Source organism: Hemitrygon akajei, unplaced genomic scaffold, assembly GCF_048418815.1.
Source record: "Hemitrygon akajei unplaced genomic scaffold, sHemAka1.3 Scf000061, whole genome shotgun sequence".
NCBI classification, from domain to species: Eukaryota; Metazoa; Chordata; class Chondrichthyes; order Myliobatiformes; family Dasyatidae; genus Hemitrygon; species Hemitrygon akajei.
In genome coordinates, this window is record NW_027331947.1 from 2,327,097 (window position 1) to 2,345,247 (window position 18,151).

The 18,151-nt window shown below is 50.6% G+C and overlaps 2 protein-coding genes across 2 annotated transcripts in view; both read left to right on the forward strand.

Annotated features, from left to right (window-relative positions):
• Window positions 1-18,151, forward strand: part of LOC140721777 (uncharacterized) — a 455,764-nt gene that overhangs the window by 39,470 nt on the left and 398,143 nt on the right. The gene's annotated exons all lie outside the window — the stretch shown is intronic.
• Window positions 2,723-11,435, forward strand: LOC140721805 (ribonuclease inhibitor-like). The gene is made up of 6 exons (XM_073036618.1): window positions 2,723-3,111; window positions 4,215-4,301; window positions 4,457-4,627; window positions 8,910-9,080; window positions 9,236-9,403; window positions 9,568-11,435. The coding sequence occupies exons 1-6, from the start codon at window positions 2,738-2,740 to the stop codon at window positions 9,653-9,655; spliced, it is 1,059 nt and encodes a 352-aa protein (XP_072892719.1). The 5' UTR covers window positions 2,723-2,737; the 3' UTR covers window positions 9,656-11,435.

Sequence of the window (18,151 nt, forward strand, 5' to 3'; positions counted from 1 at the left end):
CCCACGGTGGCCGACCAGACGCTCCACACTCCTCTATCTCCGTCTCCTCTCCTCACCGAAAACCTTGGGCCGGGGACCCCCGCTCGGGGTCCGTTCCGTCGCCCAGCTTCCAGCATCCCGTCCTCTCTCTCTCACTCCATCGCGCCGACTCCCCAAAATCCCACCAACAATCAGTTTACAGTCCCAAACAAGCTTCCAGCACTTATCATAACAAAGACGCCAGCATTCCTACTTTTCACAAAGGCGCCAGAATTCCTACTTTTAACAAAACAAAGACGCCATTTTGATTACATACACAGTAACAAAGAAAAAGAAGAAACCCCCTTTACACTTAAGACATTTCAGTATGCCTAACACTTTTTGTTTTGTAATAGCAATGGCACTCACTCCTACTGCCCGTCACACGCGGACCACTGCACACCGCTAGCATCTTCCACAGTGAAGACATATGCGAAGAACCAATTGCGTTTATCTATGTCCCCTATTACTATCTCACCAACATCATTTTCCAGTTGTCCAATATCAACTGTCACCTCCCTTTTACTCTTTATATTACTGGATAAAGTGTTTATGATCCTGCTTTATACTATTGTCTGGGCTGCCCTCATATTTCATCGTTTCCCTCTTATAGCTTGTTTTGTTGTCTTGTGATGGATTTTAAAAGTTTTCCATTCATCCAATTTTCCACTCACTTTTGCTAACTTATATGCCCCCTCCTTGGCTTTTATGCCATCCTTAACGTCTTTTGTCAACCATGGTTGCCTGCACCTGCCATTTGAGAACTTGTTCCTCTGTGGGCCACATCTACACTGCGCCTTGTGAACTATTCCCAGAAACTTCAGTCATCTCTGCTCTGCCGTCATTCCCACTGGTCTCCCTATGTTCTGTTTTCCAGACATCCTCCTTTTCTTTTCCCTATGTCATTGGTAACAATATGTGTCACGACTTCTGACTGCGCACCCTCCCTTTTCAGGATATTGTGAATGTGGTGTGGGTGTATTGCCTGTGTTCACGTACCAGATCAGAGAATAAGAAACACTGGGGAATCTGCAAACTATGAATAGAGGGGAGAGCTGAGCCTTTATCAGCGAATCTGAATCAGATCCGAAATGTTTCTGTGCCATCATCCATTTTTAGACACTCTGTCTCCGAGCTCTTAATTTCACCCAAACAATGTCTTTAACAAGTTGTTTTTTATTAGCAGAAATCCGTGAGTATTCCGTGTTCATCAGATCTGGCATTGACAACCAATTTCTGTCCATCCTGTCCATTCTTAGGTACTGAAATACTGAGTTCTGAGTTGAGACATCTAACAGTTTGTCCACTGTCTGTTCCCATGGAAGATGTTCAACAGAAACACAGGGAGACTCTGCGGGCACAAACTGACACACTGAGAGTGAACACGATCCTGATGAGGGAGAAGGTGAAGGTTTTCCAACTGGTTGATCGATACACTGAGCTCACAGTCATTTATCCTGTTCGAGATCGGACACTGGTGGAACACGAGCTGCTAGTAAGAGGCAGAGACCATGAGGAGTGGAGAGAGAACCATCTCCATGCAAAGCTGGAAAAAATCCGGATTGCTCATCTGTTTCATAATAGTTACTCACATAGTTTTTGGGACAAAATGAAAAGATTCTTCGCACAATCCAAATCTGGGAGTTCGGCAGCAGTGGCCGGAGTCCCAGGAATTGGCAAAACAACAATGGTACAAAAGATTGTTTATGACTGGGCCACAGGGAAAATATACCAACAGTTCCAGTTTGTCTTCAGTTTCAAATTCCGAGATTTAAACTCCATTAACTGTAGAATAAACCTGAAGGAACTGATTCTGGATCAGTATCCTTACTTTGGGAATATCCTGAGAGAGGTCTGGAAGAACCCAGAGGGATTGCTGTTTATATTCGATGGTTTGGATGAATTCAAGCACAGAATCGATTTTGCTGACATTCGGAGAGATACAGAACCCAAGCACCAGTGCCCAGATCCCGAGTGGTGGTGTGAAGTGTCTGACATTGTGTACAGTTTAATCCAGGGCAAGCTTCTCCCAGGGTGTTCAGTGCTGGTGACCACCCGTCCCACTGCGTTACATTTGTTGGAAAAGGCAAAGATCGGTGTCTGGGCTGAAATCCTGGGATTTTCTGGTGAGAAACGGAAGGAGTATTTCATCAGGTATTTTGAAGATCAGACAGTGGCAGCAGCTGTTTTCAAACACGTGAAGGAGAACGAGATCCTGTACACCATGAGCTACAACCCCTCCTACTGCTGGATCCTCGCTCTGGCACTGGGCCCCTTCTTCACACAAAGAGTCAGGGACCCGCAGCGAGTTCCCAAGACCATCACCCAACTGTACTCCTACTATATTTACAACATCCTGAAAAACCACGGCCGTGAGATTGAGAACCCCCGTGATGTGTTACTCAGTGTTGGTCAGATGGCCTTCAGAGGAGTGTCCGAGCAGAAGATTGTGTTTACAGATGGAGATTTGATCAAGTTCAGTCTGCAGCCTTCCCAGTTCCTGTCCGGGTTCCTGATGGAGCTTTTGGAGAGAGAAGATTCTGCCCGGAGTGTGGTGTACACATTCCCACACCTCACCGTCCAAGAGTTTGTAGCTGCAGTCGCACAATTCCTGAATCCACATCCCGGGGATATCCTGAAATTCCTCACTGAAGCCCACAACACGACAGATGGGCGATTTGAGGAATTTCTCCGTTTTGTTGCTGGTCTCTCCTCTCCAATGACAGCTCGGGGCTTGGAGGAGTTTCTGGGTCCATTTCCTCATGAAACAACCTGCCGGGTGATTGACTGGGTGAAGGAGGAGGTTAAACGCCAGATGGGAAACACAGAGAGTGAAGCTGGTAAAAGGAGCCTCCTGAACACATTGCACTACCTGTTTGAGTCTCAGAATCGGGGACTGGCTCAGGCCGCACTGGGATCTGTGGAAACATTTTCATTCCGTGGAATGACACTGACCCCGATTGACTGCACGGTCCTGTCTCATGCCATCAGACTCTGTGATACAATAAAGCACCTCGATCTGGCTCTCTGCCACATTCAGTGTGAAGGAATCCAGCGGCTGGGACCCGGGCTGCACAAGTGCCAGGAGTTGAGGTAACTTGATTTATCTCTCACTCTGAACTGTGAAACTGTTCCATTGTGTTGCTTCACTGTAAAGGGATTTGGGTAAAACTAGTAAATCAGATTGTAAAGAATTGTGACAAATGCCAGGGTATCGATCAATAATTCCCCAAGGATGGGAGGGTTCTGTGGTTCCTTGTGAAGGGATGTTGGAGACTTCATCAGATCAGTGAACAACGGCCATTGGTTTAATGGTAGTAAATCACAGGAATGGCCGTGTTTCTCGCTGTCTGTGACACGTACATTGACAATGTTCCTTCTCACTGTTACTGACACCCAGACCGACACTGACTGTGGCAGGTGGGTCAGAGATTCACACCCCCTTCCCGGTGTGGGACAAGAGACCGTCAGCAGACTGTCCTAGTGAGAAGGAAAGAAATACCATTGTGAGATTGTCTTCCCCTGTCCTTCCCCGTGTGTGACTATCACCATCAGTCCACCTGTGTGACTGTGCTCACTACCAGATACCCAGAACCCATGGGCGCATCTCCTCTCCCGATTGTGGGCCACAGTTCAGACACACCCCTCCCATACAATCTATTTCTGAAATCTCGTCTTGTTGTTTTATCTTTTCCCAACGGTACCCTCCTGTGGACCTATCTTCCTCCTGTGGGATCTCCCCTCCTTCCATCTGTTGGACCCCTTCTCCTTCCTCCTTTGGGGTCTCTTTCCCATTCTCCTTCCTCCTGCAGATTTTCTCTTCCTATCCCTTTTCCTCAGGTGAGTTCACTTCCACCATCTCCCATCGACACTTTCCCACACACAAATCTTCCTCACTGTGAGACTTTCACTCTTCAAACCTGCTCCTTCTGACCCTCTCACATCAGGAACAGTTTTCTAACCTTCGGGGAATGAGACGGAATATGTGGAGTTTACAGGGTCACACTGACAGACTAAATTACTGATGTTAGGTGAATCCCCTGGAGTTGGGCAGTGAAGGACATTGACAGTGATGGGAACTCTGATCAGTGATTTACTGAAGGGTTTAATGTTTCCTGAAATATCCGAGTGAGAGAAATTCCCTCAGAACCATGGTTGGAATCACTTTGTTCATCAATTTGTCTGTTTGTGTTTAGACTAGGGCAGAACAAACTGGGAGATTCAGGAGTGAAACTGGTGTCTGCGGCTCTGAGGAACCCGGAGTGTAAAATACAGAAACTGTGGTAAGTGCCAGACTGTGGGAGATTGTGTTTACAGTCACTGGGTGTCTGACACTGAACATTAATGTGATCAGTAATTGTGTTACTGATAAACACTGGGGATTTGTACCTTATCCTGTCTCTCTGTGTCCTTCACCCTCACTCTCTTTCACCTCCAGGCTGCACAATGTCGGTCTCACAGATTCTGGTGCCGAGGACATCACCACCGCTCTTAGTACAAACTCATCACTGATGGAGCTGAACCTGAGTGGTAATAAACTGGGAGATTCAGGAGTGAAACTGGTGTCTGACGCTCTGAGGAACCCGGAGTGTAAAATACAGAAACTGGGGTAAGTACCAGACTGTGGGAGATTGTGTTTACAGTCACTGGGTGTCTGACACTGAACATTAATGTGATCAGTAGAAACAAAGAAACGCAGAAAACCTACAGAACAATACAGGCCCTTCAGCTCACAAAGCTGTGCCGAACATGTCCCTACCTGAGAACTACCTAGGCTTTACCATAGCCCTCTATTATTCTGGGCTCCATGTAGCCATCCAGGAGTCTCTTAAAGACTCTATCGTTTCCACCTCCACTGCTGCTGCCGGGAGCCCACTCTATGCACTCAGTACTCTCTCTGTTAGAAACTTACCCCTGATATCTTCTGATATAAGGCACCTGCTTCCAAGTGCCTTAAAAATATGCCCTGTCATTCTAGCCAGTTCAGCCCTGGGGAAAAGCCTCTGACTATCCACACAATCAATGCCTCTCATTATCTTGTACACTTCTATCGAGTCACCTCTCATCTTCTGTCACTCCAAGAGAAAAGGCCAAGTTCACTCAAACTATCCTGATAAGGCATACTCCCCAATCCAGGCAACATCCTTCTAAATCTCCTCTGCACCCTTTCTATGGTTTCCACATCCTTCCTATAGTGAGGCGACCAGAATTGAGCACAATACTCCAAGTGGGGTCTGACCAGGGTTCTATATAGCTGCAGCATTACCTCTCGGCTCTTAAACTCAATCCCATGTCTGATTAAAGCCAATATACCGTATGCCTTTTTAACTACAGAGTCAACCTGCGTAGCAGCTTTGAGTGACCTATGGACTCAGAACCCAAGATCCCTCTGATCCTCCACTGCCAAGAGTCTGCCATCATATTTGACCTACCAAAATGAACCACCTCACACTTATTTGGGTTGAACTCCATCTGCCACTTCTCAGCACAGTTTTGCATCCTATCAATGCCCCGCTGTAACCTCTGACAGCCCTCCACACTATCCACAACACCACTAACCTTTGTGTCATCAGCGAATTTACTAACCTATCCCTCCACTTCCTCATCCAGGTCATTTATAAAAATCACAAAGATTGAGTGTCCCAGAACAGATCTCTGAGGCACATCACTGGTCACCGACCTCAATGCAGAATATGACCCGTCTACAACCACTCTTTGCCTTCTGTTGGCAAGCCAGTTCTGGATCCACAAAGCAACGTCCCCTTGGATCCCATGCCTCCTTACTTTCTCAATAAGCCTTGCATGGGGTACCTTATCAAATGCCTTGCCAAAACCCATATACACTACATCTACTGCTTTTCCTTCATTAATGTGCTTAGTCACATTCTCAAAAAATTCAATCAAGTTTGTAAGGCACGACCTGCCGTTGACAAAGCCATGTTGACTATTCCTAATCATATTTTGCCTCTCCAGATGTTCATAAATCCTACCCCTCAGGATCTTCTCCATCTACTTAGTTGATGACTTTAAGACTCACTAGCCTATAATTTTCTGGGCTATCCCTACTCCCTTTTCTGAATAAGGGAACAACATCCGCGACCCTCCAATCCTCCAGAGCCTCTCCCGTCCTCATTGATGATGCAGAGATCATTGCCAGAGGCTCAGCAATCTCCTCACTCACTTCCCACAGTAGCCTGGGTACATCCTGTCATCTCCCGGTGACCTATCCAACTTGAAGCTTTACAAACGCTCCAGCACATCCTCTTTCTTAATATCTACATTCTCAAGCTTTTCAGTCCACTGCAAGTCACCCCTACAATTGCCAAGGTCCGTTACCGTCATAAATACTGAAGCAAATGATTCATTAAATACCTCCACTATTTTCTCCGGTTCCATACGCACTTTTCCATTGTCACACTTAATTCCCCCTATTCTCTCATATCTTAATCTCTTGCTCTTCACATACTTGCAGAATGATTTGGGGTTTTCCTTAATCCTGTCCGCCAAGGCCTTCTCATGGCCCCATCTAGCTCTCCTGATTTCATTCTTAAGCTCCTTTCTGCTAGCCTTATAATCTTCCAGACTCATATCATTACCTCATTTTTTGAATCTTTCGTAAGCTCTTCTTCTTGACTAGATTTACAACGGCCTTTGTACACCACGGATCTTGTACCCTACCATCCTTTCCATGTCTCATTGGAACGTACCTTCTCAGGACCCCACGCAAATATCCCCTGAACATTTTCTACATTTCTTCGGTATGTTTCCCTGCGAACATCAGTTTCCAATTTATGCTTACAAGTTCCAGCCTGATAGCCTCATAGTTCCCCTTACTCCAATTAAAGGTTTCCCGAACTTGCCTGTTCCTATCCCTCTCTACGCTATGGTAAAAGAGAGAGAATTCTGATCACTGTCTCCAAAATGTTCTCCCACTGAGAGACCTGACACCTGACCAGGTTCATTTCCCAATACCAGATCAAGTACAGCCTCTCCTCTTGTAGGCTTATCTACATGTTGTGTCAGGAAACCTTCCTGAACACACCTAACAAACTCCACTCCATCTAAACCCCTCACTCTGGGGAGATGCCAGTCAATATTTGGGAAATTAAAATCTCACTCTTTATAATCCTTGTTATTATTAGACCTTGCCGGAATCTGTCTCCCTATCTGCTCCTCGATGTCCCTGTTACTGTTGGGTGGTCTATAAAAAAACAACCAGTAGATTTATTGACCCCCTTCCTGTTCCTAACTTCCACCCACAGAGACTCCATAGACAACCCCTCCATAACCTCCTCCTTTTCTGCAGCCGTGACACTATCTCTGATCAACAGTGTCATGCTCCTACCTCTTTTGCCTCCCTCCCTATCCTTTCTGAAACATCTAAAGTTTGGCACTTGAAGTAGCCATTCCTGTCCCTGCACCATCCAAGTCTCTGTAATGGCCACAACATCATAGCTGCAAGTGCTGATCCACGCTCTAAGCTCATGCTCTTTATTCATGATACACCTCACTTTAAAATAGACACATCTCAAACCATCAGACTGAGTGCTTCCATTCTCTATCACTTGCCTATCCTCCCTCTCGCACTGTCTCCAAATTTTCTCTGTTTCTGAGCCAACCTCCCTGTCCTCCGTCGCATCAATTTGGTTCCCTCCCCCCAGCAATTCTAGTTTAAACTCTCCCCTATAACTTTAGCAAATCTCCCCACCAGGATATTGGTCCCCCTGGGATACAAGTACAACCCATCCTTTTTGTGCAGGTCACACCTGCTCCAAAAGAGGTCCCAATGATCCAGAAACTTGAATCCCTGCCTCCTGCCCCAATCCCTCAGCCACGCATTTATCCTCCACCTCATCCTATTCCTATTCTCACTGTCGCATTGCACAGGCAGTAATCCCGAGATTACTACCTTTGAGGTCCTGCTTCTCAACTTACATCCGAATGCCCTGTAGTCTGTTTTCAGGACCTCCTCCCTTTTCCTACCTATGTCATTGGTACCAATATGTATCACGACCTCAGGCGGTTCTCCATCCCACTGCAGGATATCTTGGATGCGATCAGAAACATCCCGGACCCTGGCACCTGGGAGTCAAACTACCATCTGTGTTTCTTTCCTGCATTCAAAGAATCACCTGTCTGACCCCCTAACTATAGAGTCCTCTATCTCTACTGCCATCCTCTTCCTTTCCCTACCCTTCTGAACCACAGGGCCAGACTCTGTGCCAGAGGCACGGCCACTGTTGCTTCATCACCCCACCCCCCAGGCTGTCACCCCCTCCAGCAGTACTCAAACAGGAGTACTTATTGTCAAGGGGTACAGCCACAGGGGCACTCTCTAGTACCTGCCTCTTGTCCTTCCCTCTCCTGACTGCGACCCACATCTTCAGTCTCCCGTGGCCCCGGTCCGACCACCTGCCTGTAACTCCTCTCTATCACCTCTTCGCTCTCCCTGACCAGACGAAGTCATCGAGCTGCATCTCCAGTTCCCTAACTCGGTCCCGAAGGAGCTGCAGCTCGACACACCGGGTGCAGATGTTGCCGTCCAGGAGGCTGGGAGTCTCCAGGATCTCCCACATCTGACACCGAGCACAGAAAACCAGCCTCACACACATACTCTCTGTCTGTATTGTAAACAGATAACCTACCTCGCCTGGACCCTTTATCGCCGAAGCCCCATTGATCCAAAGCCTTCCTACTCTGTCAACCACTCCTCTGACGCTCACTCTGTAAATCTGTCTCGCTTTTAAACTCATCTCGCTGTTCTCACTGACCGACTTGCATAGTCGTGCTGAAGAACAAAATCAGTAATTGTGTTACTAATAAACACTGGAGATTTGTACCATCTCCTGTCTCTCTGTGTCCTTCACCCTCACTCTCTCTCTCATCTCCAGGCTGAGGGATGTCGGTCTCTCAGATTCTAGTGCCGATGATCTCATCTTCGCTCTCAGTACAAACCGATCACTGATGGAGCTGGACCTGAGTGTTAATAAACTGGGAGATTCAGGAGTGAAACTGGTGTCTGCGGCTCTGAGAAACCCGGAGTGTAAAATACAGAGACTGTGGTAAGTACCAGACTGTGGGAGATTGTGTTTACAGTCACTGGGTGTCTGACACTGAACATTAATGTGATCAGTAATTGTGTTACTGATAAACACTGTGGATTTGTACCGTCTCCTGTCTCTCTGTGTCCTTCACCCTCACTCTCTCTCATCTCCAGGCTGCACAATGTCGGTCTCACAGATTCTGGTGTCAAGGATCTCGTCTCCGCTCTCAGTACAAACCAATCACTGATGGAGCTGGACCTGGGATTAAACTCTCTGACAGACCGATCTGTCCCCGCTCTCCGCCGCCTCATACTGACCCTCCCGAGTCTGGAGCGGATCGAGTGAGTGTTTGTGTTAATGTTCAATGTGATAAAATATCAGTGGATCCGCGGGTTTTCTGGTGATATTTGTCTGTGAGTGCTGCTGAAACATTAACCCCAGTCCCCTGTTACTGATACTGTTGTGTAATCTGTTTATTTCATATTTATTCTTCCATCTCTTTCAGGCTGGGGATGAATCAGTTCAGTGAAACAGGGGGGAAGGAACTGAGATCTCTGCAGGAACCCAGACCCGGACTGAGAGTGACCGTGTGAACATCTGAATGTGTGAACATTCCCGCCCGCAGGATGGGGACATTTGGCCGATTCCCCGCCTGCCCCTTTAACTCCCGCCCTTACCTTTAATGGCCGCGCACCGGGGGTGATTCCCAGCGGTTTGAATGGAACCGGCTCAGGTCTCGCTCTGTGTGTCGCTCGGAGCGGTCCCGCAGTGACGTGTTTCCGCCTGTTGTCCGGCGGCGCAGCTTCCGCCGGATGTGAGTGTTCGAGACTCCCCCACGTGACACCCCGGGGATTTACCCAGACAGGAAGAGCCCGGGGGCCGGGGCTCAGTCTGGGACACCGGTGTCCCGGGGTGGGATTATCCCGGGAGAGAATCCTTTTGCTCCCTTTGCTGAGGACTGCATTCGGCAGCCTGGCCGATATAATGATGTTAAATTGACAAATCCCTCGGCAGTGATCCTGGATCTGCGGCGATCCCGGACACGGCCCTGAAGTGTGATTTTATAATCATCGGTTCCCCGATGCAGAGTGAGGGTGAGAAACGGGACTGATTATTGAAACTGTCACTCCTTGTCGCTGGTCAGTTAATTGTGTGTGACTGTGAGTGAGTCAGGAGAAACTTATTTATTCCCACACGTCAGCAGCTCACACGTTGTTTAACTTACATTTGTAAATTTACTCACACCCGGGGTCAGACACAGAGTGAATCTCCCTCCACACGGTCCCATCACACACTCCCGGGGTCAGACACAGAGTGAATCTCCCTCCACATCGTCCCATCACACACTCCCAGGGTCAGACACAGAGTGAATCTCCCTCCACACGGTCCCATCACACACTCCCGGGGTCAGACACAGAGTGAATCTCCCTCCACACAATCCCATCACACACTCCCTGGGTCAGACACAGAGTGAATTTCCCTCCACACCGTCCCATCACACACTTGCAGTGCCAAACACACAGTGAAGCTCCGTCTGCACCATTCCATCACTCAATTAATTCCACCCTGCAAAATCTCATTTCAGGGAAGCAGGCACCGTCAATTTGTGGGAGACTCCCGGAACTCCCGGGAGAGGTGGGATGTCTGCAATAGAGCAGCTCCTTAGCGGCCAGACAGCTAGTTTAAATAGCGTTAGCTATGCTAATGAATGAGTGACACCCGTTAAACTCACCTCAACAGTGATTTAACCCACCATGGGCAATAGAAAAGTCACTGTTGTAAACAGTGCAGCGAGCAACACTGTCAGTATTCCTGACCCCTGTTAGGCAGGGGTACACTTTAGTGTAGTCTGGGGTGAAATACATTTTGTATTTTCTTTTTTTTTAATACTCTGCCATGGAGCGCTCCATCCCTCTCCATCCCTCTCCCTCCCCCTCTCAAAAAAATCGATTTGCGGGAGATTGTATATAATTTGCGGGTGTCAGGGAGCCACTATCAATATGCGGGAGACTCTGGGAACTTCCGGGAGAGGTGGGATGTCCGAAGCTTCATTGGAAATGGCCGCTGGGGAGGGAGTGACGGCTTTGGTAGAAGTGAGCACAAGAGAGGGAGGAACGCACTGATTTAAAATGGGCGAATCCTTGGTTAATGTGGCCAGCAGGGATGGAGTGAGACACTGACTTACAGTGGCCACTGTCACACACAGAATCTATGGCGAAGGAACATGCGGTGCCCATGGATAGAATCCCGGGATCGAGTGTGTTATTGATTGTAATAACAGTATTTTAATTTGTGTTTTATATAGTCCTGGGTGTTGTATATATGTTTTAAGTCCAATAATTTTGTCATTGAATAAACTATTGTATATATCTCAGATATTCACACATACACATATACATGTGGGCTTTGGGGAGGAGGGTGAGGGGTTTGGGAGGAAGAGGAGTGACGGGACGAGGAATGGACTGATGAGACGGTGAGTGTAGCGAAGTCACTGACTCAATAGGGGACGGAAAGGGGAGGGGCGAAAGTTCCTGTCACAAACTGGTGGCCGACATGGAGAAGACAATGACGGGGTGAGGAGGAGTGAAACGACAAGAAGGGAGCGGGAGGGTATGTAATAGGAAGGGAGAGGATGTAATGGGACGGGAGGGAGTGGTCTGATTGGACAGGATGGGGAGTGTGGGGGAGTGACATTTTCAATAGTGGAAGATGAATGGGTGGTGACAATTGCCTCGCAAATAAGACGAGCTGCAAGGAAGGGGGCGTGCTCGGAGGCAAGGGGTAGCGGGGGGGGGGGGGTTGCCGGGGACGCTGCCAGGGCTGATGAGACAGAGAGTTGAGTGCCCCAACAGAGGGAGAGAGGAGCGACTCACTCAACGACGGAGGGAAGGGATTGGGTGCGGGAGCAGAATTTCCCATCAGAAAATGTTCACCACCCAGGATGTGGTGGATGACGGGAGAAAGGACAAGGGGCCAGAGAGGGGAGGGTGTCAGGAGTGATGGGGTGAGTAGGGGAGTGACACTGGGTAACAGAGAGACAGAGGGCGATGAGGAGAGGTGAAGATTGGCATCGCAAAATGGCAGCCCCAAACAGCATACAATGCAGAGCATCGAGATGGTGGGGAGAGGAGAGCGAGTGGAGGGAGGGAAAGGGTTTGCGAGTGATGGGATGGGAAGGAGGGTGACAAGATGGTGAGTGTGAGGTGTTACGTATTCAGGCAACAATAAATATATGTGAGTTAGGCAAGGGTTTTTATAACAAATAACACGTTTATTAAACACTGAAAACAAACCCCCCAGAAGTAAACAAACACTAACGTAACCGGAAAACAGCTGCTGTGTGGCAGCTTAACAGTTCTTAAAGCGATGTTGCAAAAACAGTTCTTTAAAAGTGGTATGCCAAAAGTTCAAAATGCTCACAGTCCATTTAAAAGGAGAGACTTTTCAAGGCGATTTAAATTCTCTTCCACATTGTTTTCCTTCTGTTTCCAAAGTTGAACTCTTCCCAAGAAGAATTTTATGAAACGTAACGGCTTAAAGGCACTGACCTTTCCTTTATCACACTGTCCTCAATCTTATGCTATCCCGCAGAAATTAACACGAGAACAGTCAATGAAATCCTTCCGAATGAGGATCACACAAGGTCGAACCCATTCCACCGTCGAAAATCGATTCTCCTCGATCTTTAACTCCTGAACTCCGATCTTAACTCTCCACTGATTCTTAACCAACAGTATTGGAAAGAAACTGCTGGCAATGACCTTTTAAACTTTAGGCATTAGATAAAACTTAATCTTTCAACTGAACTGCGTCATCACATTAAATCACGCAGCGGCATGAAGTCAACATGGCAAATCCAGCCACGAACTGCCCCACCTGACAGGGTGGGGTCTTCCTTTTATACCCTGTTAAAAAAACCTGTCACATGATCTCTACTGGCGGGAAAATGACATCACTCCACCATCACAAGACCATTACCTCAAGTCCAGTATAACTTCAACCCCAGTCACGTGACAAGGGTACCACTGTCACGAGTACGTAACAGAGGGAGTGACACACTTCGTGGTGCAGGAAGTGGGAAGGAGGGTCTCACACTGTCACACAATGGCTGTCGGCAGAAGGTTAAATGGAGATTCAGGAGATCGGGCACCGAGGGGAAGGAGAGGAGGAATAAGGAGTTGAGATTGAATAAACAGGGAGTGAAGTGAGTGGAAGGTGAGGAAAAGGGTTTGCCCCATTCTACAATGGTGGGAGAGCGGTTGTCATTGGTAACCATCACAAAATGGCCACCAACCTGGGTGAGATGGGCGGTGATAGAGGGGAGAGCGAGGGGACCGAGAGCGGAGTGTTTCAGGAGTGACGGGAGCAGAGGGTGGGAGAGGGCGTCTCGTAACAAGGGAGATGGAACTGGGAGGTTCCCACGGGGGAGGAATGTGACTACGGGAAGAGGCTAGCACCGTTACCCGCCCCCGCTCCTCTCCTCAATCTTGAAAGTCCTGCTTTGACTTTTCTTTCGGGCTGAGCCTCAGATTGCTCGGCCCGAATCGTTCAGGCTGTTCCATGGAGTAGGGGGATGTGTAGTCACTGGAGCCCGTCAAAGGCATGAGTGGGCGCCGGCTTGCCGGAGAAGATGGTGGCGAGGTCCGGCGGTGCAGGCTGGTTGGCGTGGATCTCAACCATTTTCTGCAGGGGGGTGGGGGAGAGGGAGGGGTCAGATTGAGGATGGGAGGGGAGAAAGAGAAGGTGAGGAGAGCAGATGAGACCCACTCCCTCAGCGTCTCTCTCTGTCCCCTCTTCTCTCTCCATCTCTTCCCCCACCTCTCTCTCCCCACCCAATCCTCCTCTCTCCACCCCTCTCCCCTCCCTATCCTCTCTCCACCCTCTACCCTATCTTCCTCCCCTCTCCCCACCCTATTCACCTCTCTCCACCCCCTCCACCCTATCCTCCTCACTCCACCCCTCTTCCCACCCTATCCTCCTCTCTCCACCCTATACTCCTCTCCCCACCCCATCATCCTCTCTCCACCTCTCTCCACCCTATACTCCTCTCCCCACCCCATCATCCTCTCTCCACCCCTCTCCGCACCCTTTTATTCCTTTTCTGCCTCCATCTCTCTCTACCCCTCCCACTCTCTTACTCCCTCCCCACGCTGTTCACCTCCCCCATCTCTTGTACCCATGCCCCATCCCTCGCCGCCCACACACACACCTTCCATGCACAGGAAGATCCCACTCACCACCGGAGGCTGTGCGGCGCAGCACTCGAGGTCCCTGCAGTTGGCGATGGCCGTGAGGACGGACATCACCAGCGAGACCAGGCAGTTGACCAGCAAGATCACCGTGATCCCGCTGACAAACCTCTGCGAGATTGGGTGTTTGGCGGAGTGACAGAGCGGAGGGAGCATGGGAGTGGGGAGAGAGCCAGACGGAAAGAGAGGAGTGGAGAGGGGGAGAGAGAGAGAGAAACGGGGTGAGAGACAGAGAGGGGGGAGAGAGAGGGGCATGGGTGGAGATGTCCGGGGAAGAGAGAGGGGTGAGAGAGAGTGGGTATTGGGGTAGGCGGAGGTGGGGAGACCCAGACGGGGAGGAAGAGAAGGGGGGCAATGGGTGAGGAAGAGAGTGGGTGGGTGGGGGAGAGATGCGGGTAGGGAAGTGGGAGAAAGAAGAGAGGTGGCAGAGGACAGTTGATAGAGGGAGAGACATGAGAGTCAGATGGGGGAGAAAGAGGTGAGAGGCAGGATGAGAGAGGTCGGACAGGGAAGGCAGACAAAGGTGGAAAACAGAGAGGGGCAGAGAGAGAGTGAGATATGGACAGGGTGAGAGGCGGAGAGCGGTGAACAAGGGAGAGGGGTGAGAGACGGGGAACTTTAGCCTTCAATTAACGGAACACGCCAAATTTTGGTTTATAACCATATAACAATTACAGCACGGAAACAGGCCTCGGCCCTTCTTATCCGTGCTGAACGCTTACTCTCACCTAGTCCCAGTGACCTACACTCAATCCATAACCCTCTATTCCTTTCCTGTCCATTTTCTTAATGACAAAATTGAACCAGCTTCTACCACTTTTACTGGAAGCTGCTTCTACGCAGCTACTACTCTCTGAGTAAAGAAATTCCCCCTCGTGTTACCCCTAAACTTTTGCCCCTTAACTCTCAACTCATGTCCTCTTGTCTGAATCTCCCCTACTCTCAATGGAAAAAGCCTATCCATGTCAACCCTATCTATCCCTCTCATAATTTTAAATATCTCTATCAAGTCCCCCCTCAACCTTCTACGCTCCAAAGAATAAAGACCTTGTAGCGGGGTGCTACGCGCAGCGCTGAAATTACGACACGGAGTCGATAAACTGCAACCACAGAATAAGTTTATTTCAAAAACACAGTCTTGCTTTAAAGCCTGTCTCCCCCACTCGATACTTCGAGAGGCACGTAACTGAAACTCCTTGAGGCTATCTACCTTTGTCTCTGGCTCTGGCTAATTGTCAGCCGGTTCGAGTGTGCTAGTGATTGGGTCGCCACAACCTAACTTGTTCAACCTTTCCCTGTAACTTAGGTGATGAAACCCAGGTAACATTCTAGTAAATCTTCTCTGTACTCTCTCTATTTTGTTGACATCTTTCCTATAATTCGGTCCCCAGAACCGGCGGTAGACCCCCCCCAATGTCCACAGTCTGGGCCGGGCCCTGTTTGGGAGGTCGGCCTCTGCGCCGCGGTGCCGGAAACTCGACCGGTTGCGCCAAGTCCACATGGGCCGGTTTGAGTCGGTCCACCGTGAAAACCTCCTCTCTCCCCCCAACGTCCAGCACGAACGTGGACCCGTCGTTTCTGATCACCGTAAACGGCCCCTCGTAGGGCCATTGCAGCGGTGGCCGATGCCCGCCCCGGCGTACAAACACAAACTTACAGTTCCGCAGATCTTTGGGTACGCAGGTCGGGTGCTGCCCATGCTGCGAAGTGGGTATGGGGGCCAGGGCACCGAGTCTCTCGCGTAGTCTGCCCAGGACCACTGCGGGTTCTTCCTCTCGCCCCCTTGGGGCTGGTATGAACTCCCCGGGAACGACCAGGGGCGCGCCGTACACCAACTCGGCCGACGAAGCGTGCAGATCGTCTTTGGGCGCCGTGCGGACGCCGAGTAGGACCCAGGGAAGCTCGTCCGCCCAGTTAGCTCCTCGCAGGCGCGCCATGGGAGCCGACTTCAGGTGGCGGTGGAAACGCTCCACCAGTCCGTTCGACTGTGGGTGGTAGGCAGTGGTGTGGTGCAGCTGAGTCACCAGCAGGTTGGCCATCGCTGACCAGAGGCTGGAGGTGAACTGGGCGCCTCTGTCGGAGGTAATGTGGGCCGGGACACCAAAGCGGGAAACCCAGGTGGCGAGCAGTGCCCGGGCGCAAGATTCGGAGGTGGTGTCGGTGAGTGGGACCGCCTCTGGCCATCTTGTGAATCGGTCCACGATAGTGAGGAGGTGCCGCGCCCCGCGCGACACTGGCAGGGGGCCCACGATATCCACATGAATGTGGTCGAAACGCCGGTGGGTGGGGTGGAACTGCTGCGGCAAGGCCTTGGTGTGTCGCTGCACCTTGGCCGTCTGGCAGTGCATGCACGTTCTGGCCCTTTCACGGACCTGCTTGCGGAGTCCGTGCCAAACAAACCTGCTGGAGACCATCCGGACGGTAGTGCGGATGGAGGGGTGCGCCAAGTTATGAATGGAGTCGAAGACAGGTCGCCGCCAAGGTGCCGGGACGACGGGACGGGGCTGGCCGGTGGCGACGTCACAGAGTAGGGTCCTCTCACCTGGGCCTACGGGGAGGTCCTGGAGCTGCAAACCGGAGACTGCGGTTCTGTAACACGGGATCTCCTCATCTGCCAGCTGTACCTCTGCCAGCGCCTCAAAGTCTACCCCTTGGGAAAGGGCGTGAATGTTAGGGCGAGAGAGCGCATCCGCCACGACATTGTCCTTACCCGAGTCGTGCCGGACGTCCGTCGTGTATTCAGAGATGTAGGACAGATGGCGCTGCTGGCGGGACGACCAGGGATCGGACACCTTTGTGAATGTAAAGGTAAGCGGTTTGTGGTCCGTGACCGCGGTGAAGGGCCTACCTTCTGAGAAGTACCTGAAATGACGGATTGCCAGGTATAGCGCCAACAGCTCCCGGTCGAAAGCACTATATTTGAGCTCGGGTGGCCGCAGATGTTTGCTGAAAAACGCCAGGGGTTGCCAGCGGCCCGCGATGAGCTGCTCCAGTACCCCACCGACTGCCGTATTAGATGCGTCCACTGTGAGGGCGGTAGGGACGTCCATTCTGGGGTGCACTAGCATCGTGGCATTCGCCAAGGCCTCCTTCGTTTGAATGAAAGCGGCGGCGGACACCTCGTCCCAGGTAATGTCCTTGCCCGGACCGGACAGCAAGGCGAACAGGGGGCGCATGATCCGGGCAGCTGAAGGGAGGAAGCGGTGGTAGAAATTGACCATACCTACGAATTCCTGGAGGCCTTTGACCGTGGTTGGTCGGGGGAAATGGCGGACCGCATCTACCTTAGCGGGCAGAGGGGTTGCCCCGTCTGTGGTAATCCTGTGGCCCAGGAAGTCAATGGTGTCGAGCCCGAACTGGCATTTGGCCAGGTTGATCGTTAGACCGTAGTCACTCAGCCGGGCAAAGAGTTGTCGGAGGTGGGACAGATGCTCCTGACGACTGCTGCTGGCTATGAGGATGTCGTCCAAATAGATGAATGCGAAGTCCAGGTCGCGTCCCACCGCGTCCATCAACCGCTGGAACGTCTGTGCGGCATTCTTCAGGCCGAACGGCATGCGGAGGAACTCAAAAAGGCCGAACGGGGTGATGAGAGCCGTTTTGGGACGTCGTCCGGATGCATCGGGATTTGGTGGTATCCCCGGACGAGGTCTACCTTGGAAAAGATCCGCGCGCCGTGCAGGTTTGCTGCAAAGTCCTGAATGTGGGCACAGGGTAGCGGTCCGGTGTTGTAGCCTCGTTCACCCTGCGGTAATCGCCGCACAGTCTCCAGCCCCCTGTCGCTTTGGGCACCAAGTGCAGGGGAGGAGGCCCATGGGCTGTCGGACCGCCGGATGATCC

Bases quoted from the DNA above. Each gene is read 5' to 3' on its own strand.
- LOC140721805 (XM_073036618.1), top strand. From the start codon at position 2,738: ATGACAGCTCGGGGCTTGGAGGAGTTTCTGGGTCCATTTCCTCATGAA. The intron at 4,628-8,909 runs GTAAGTACCAGA...TCTCATCTCCAG, and splicing joins TGTAAAATACAGAAACTGGG to GCTGAGGGATGTCGGTCTCT. The intron at 9,081-9,235 runs GTAAGTACCAGA...TCTCATCTCCAG, and splicing joins TGTAAAATACAGAGACTGTG to GCTGCACAATGTCGGTCTCA.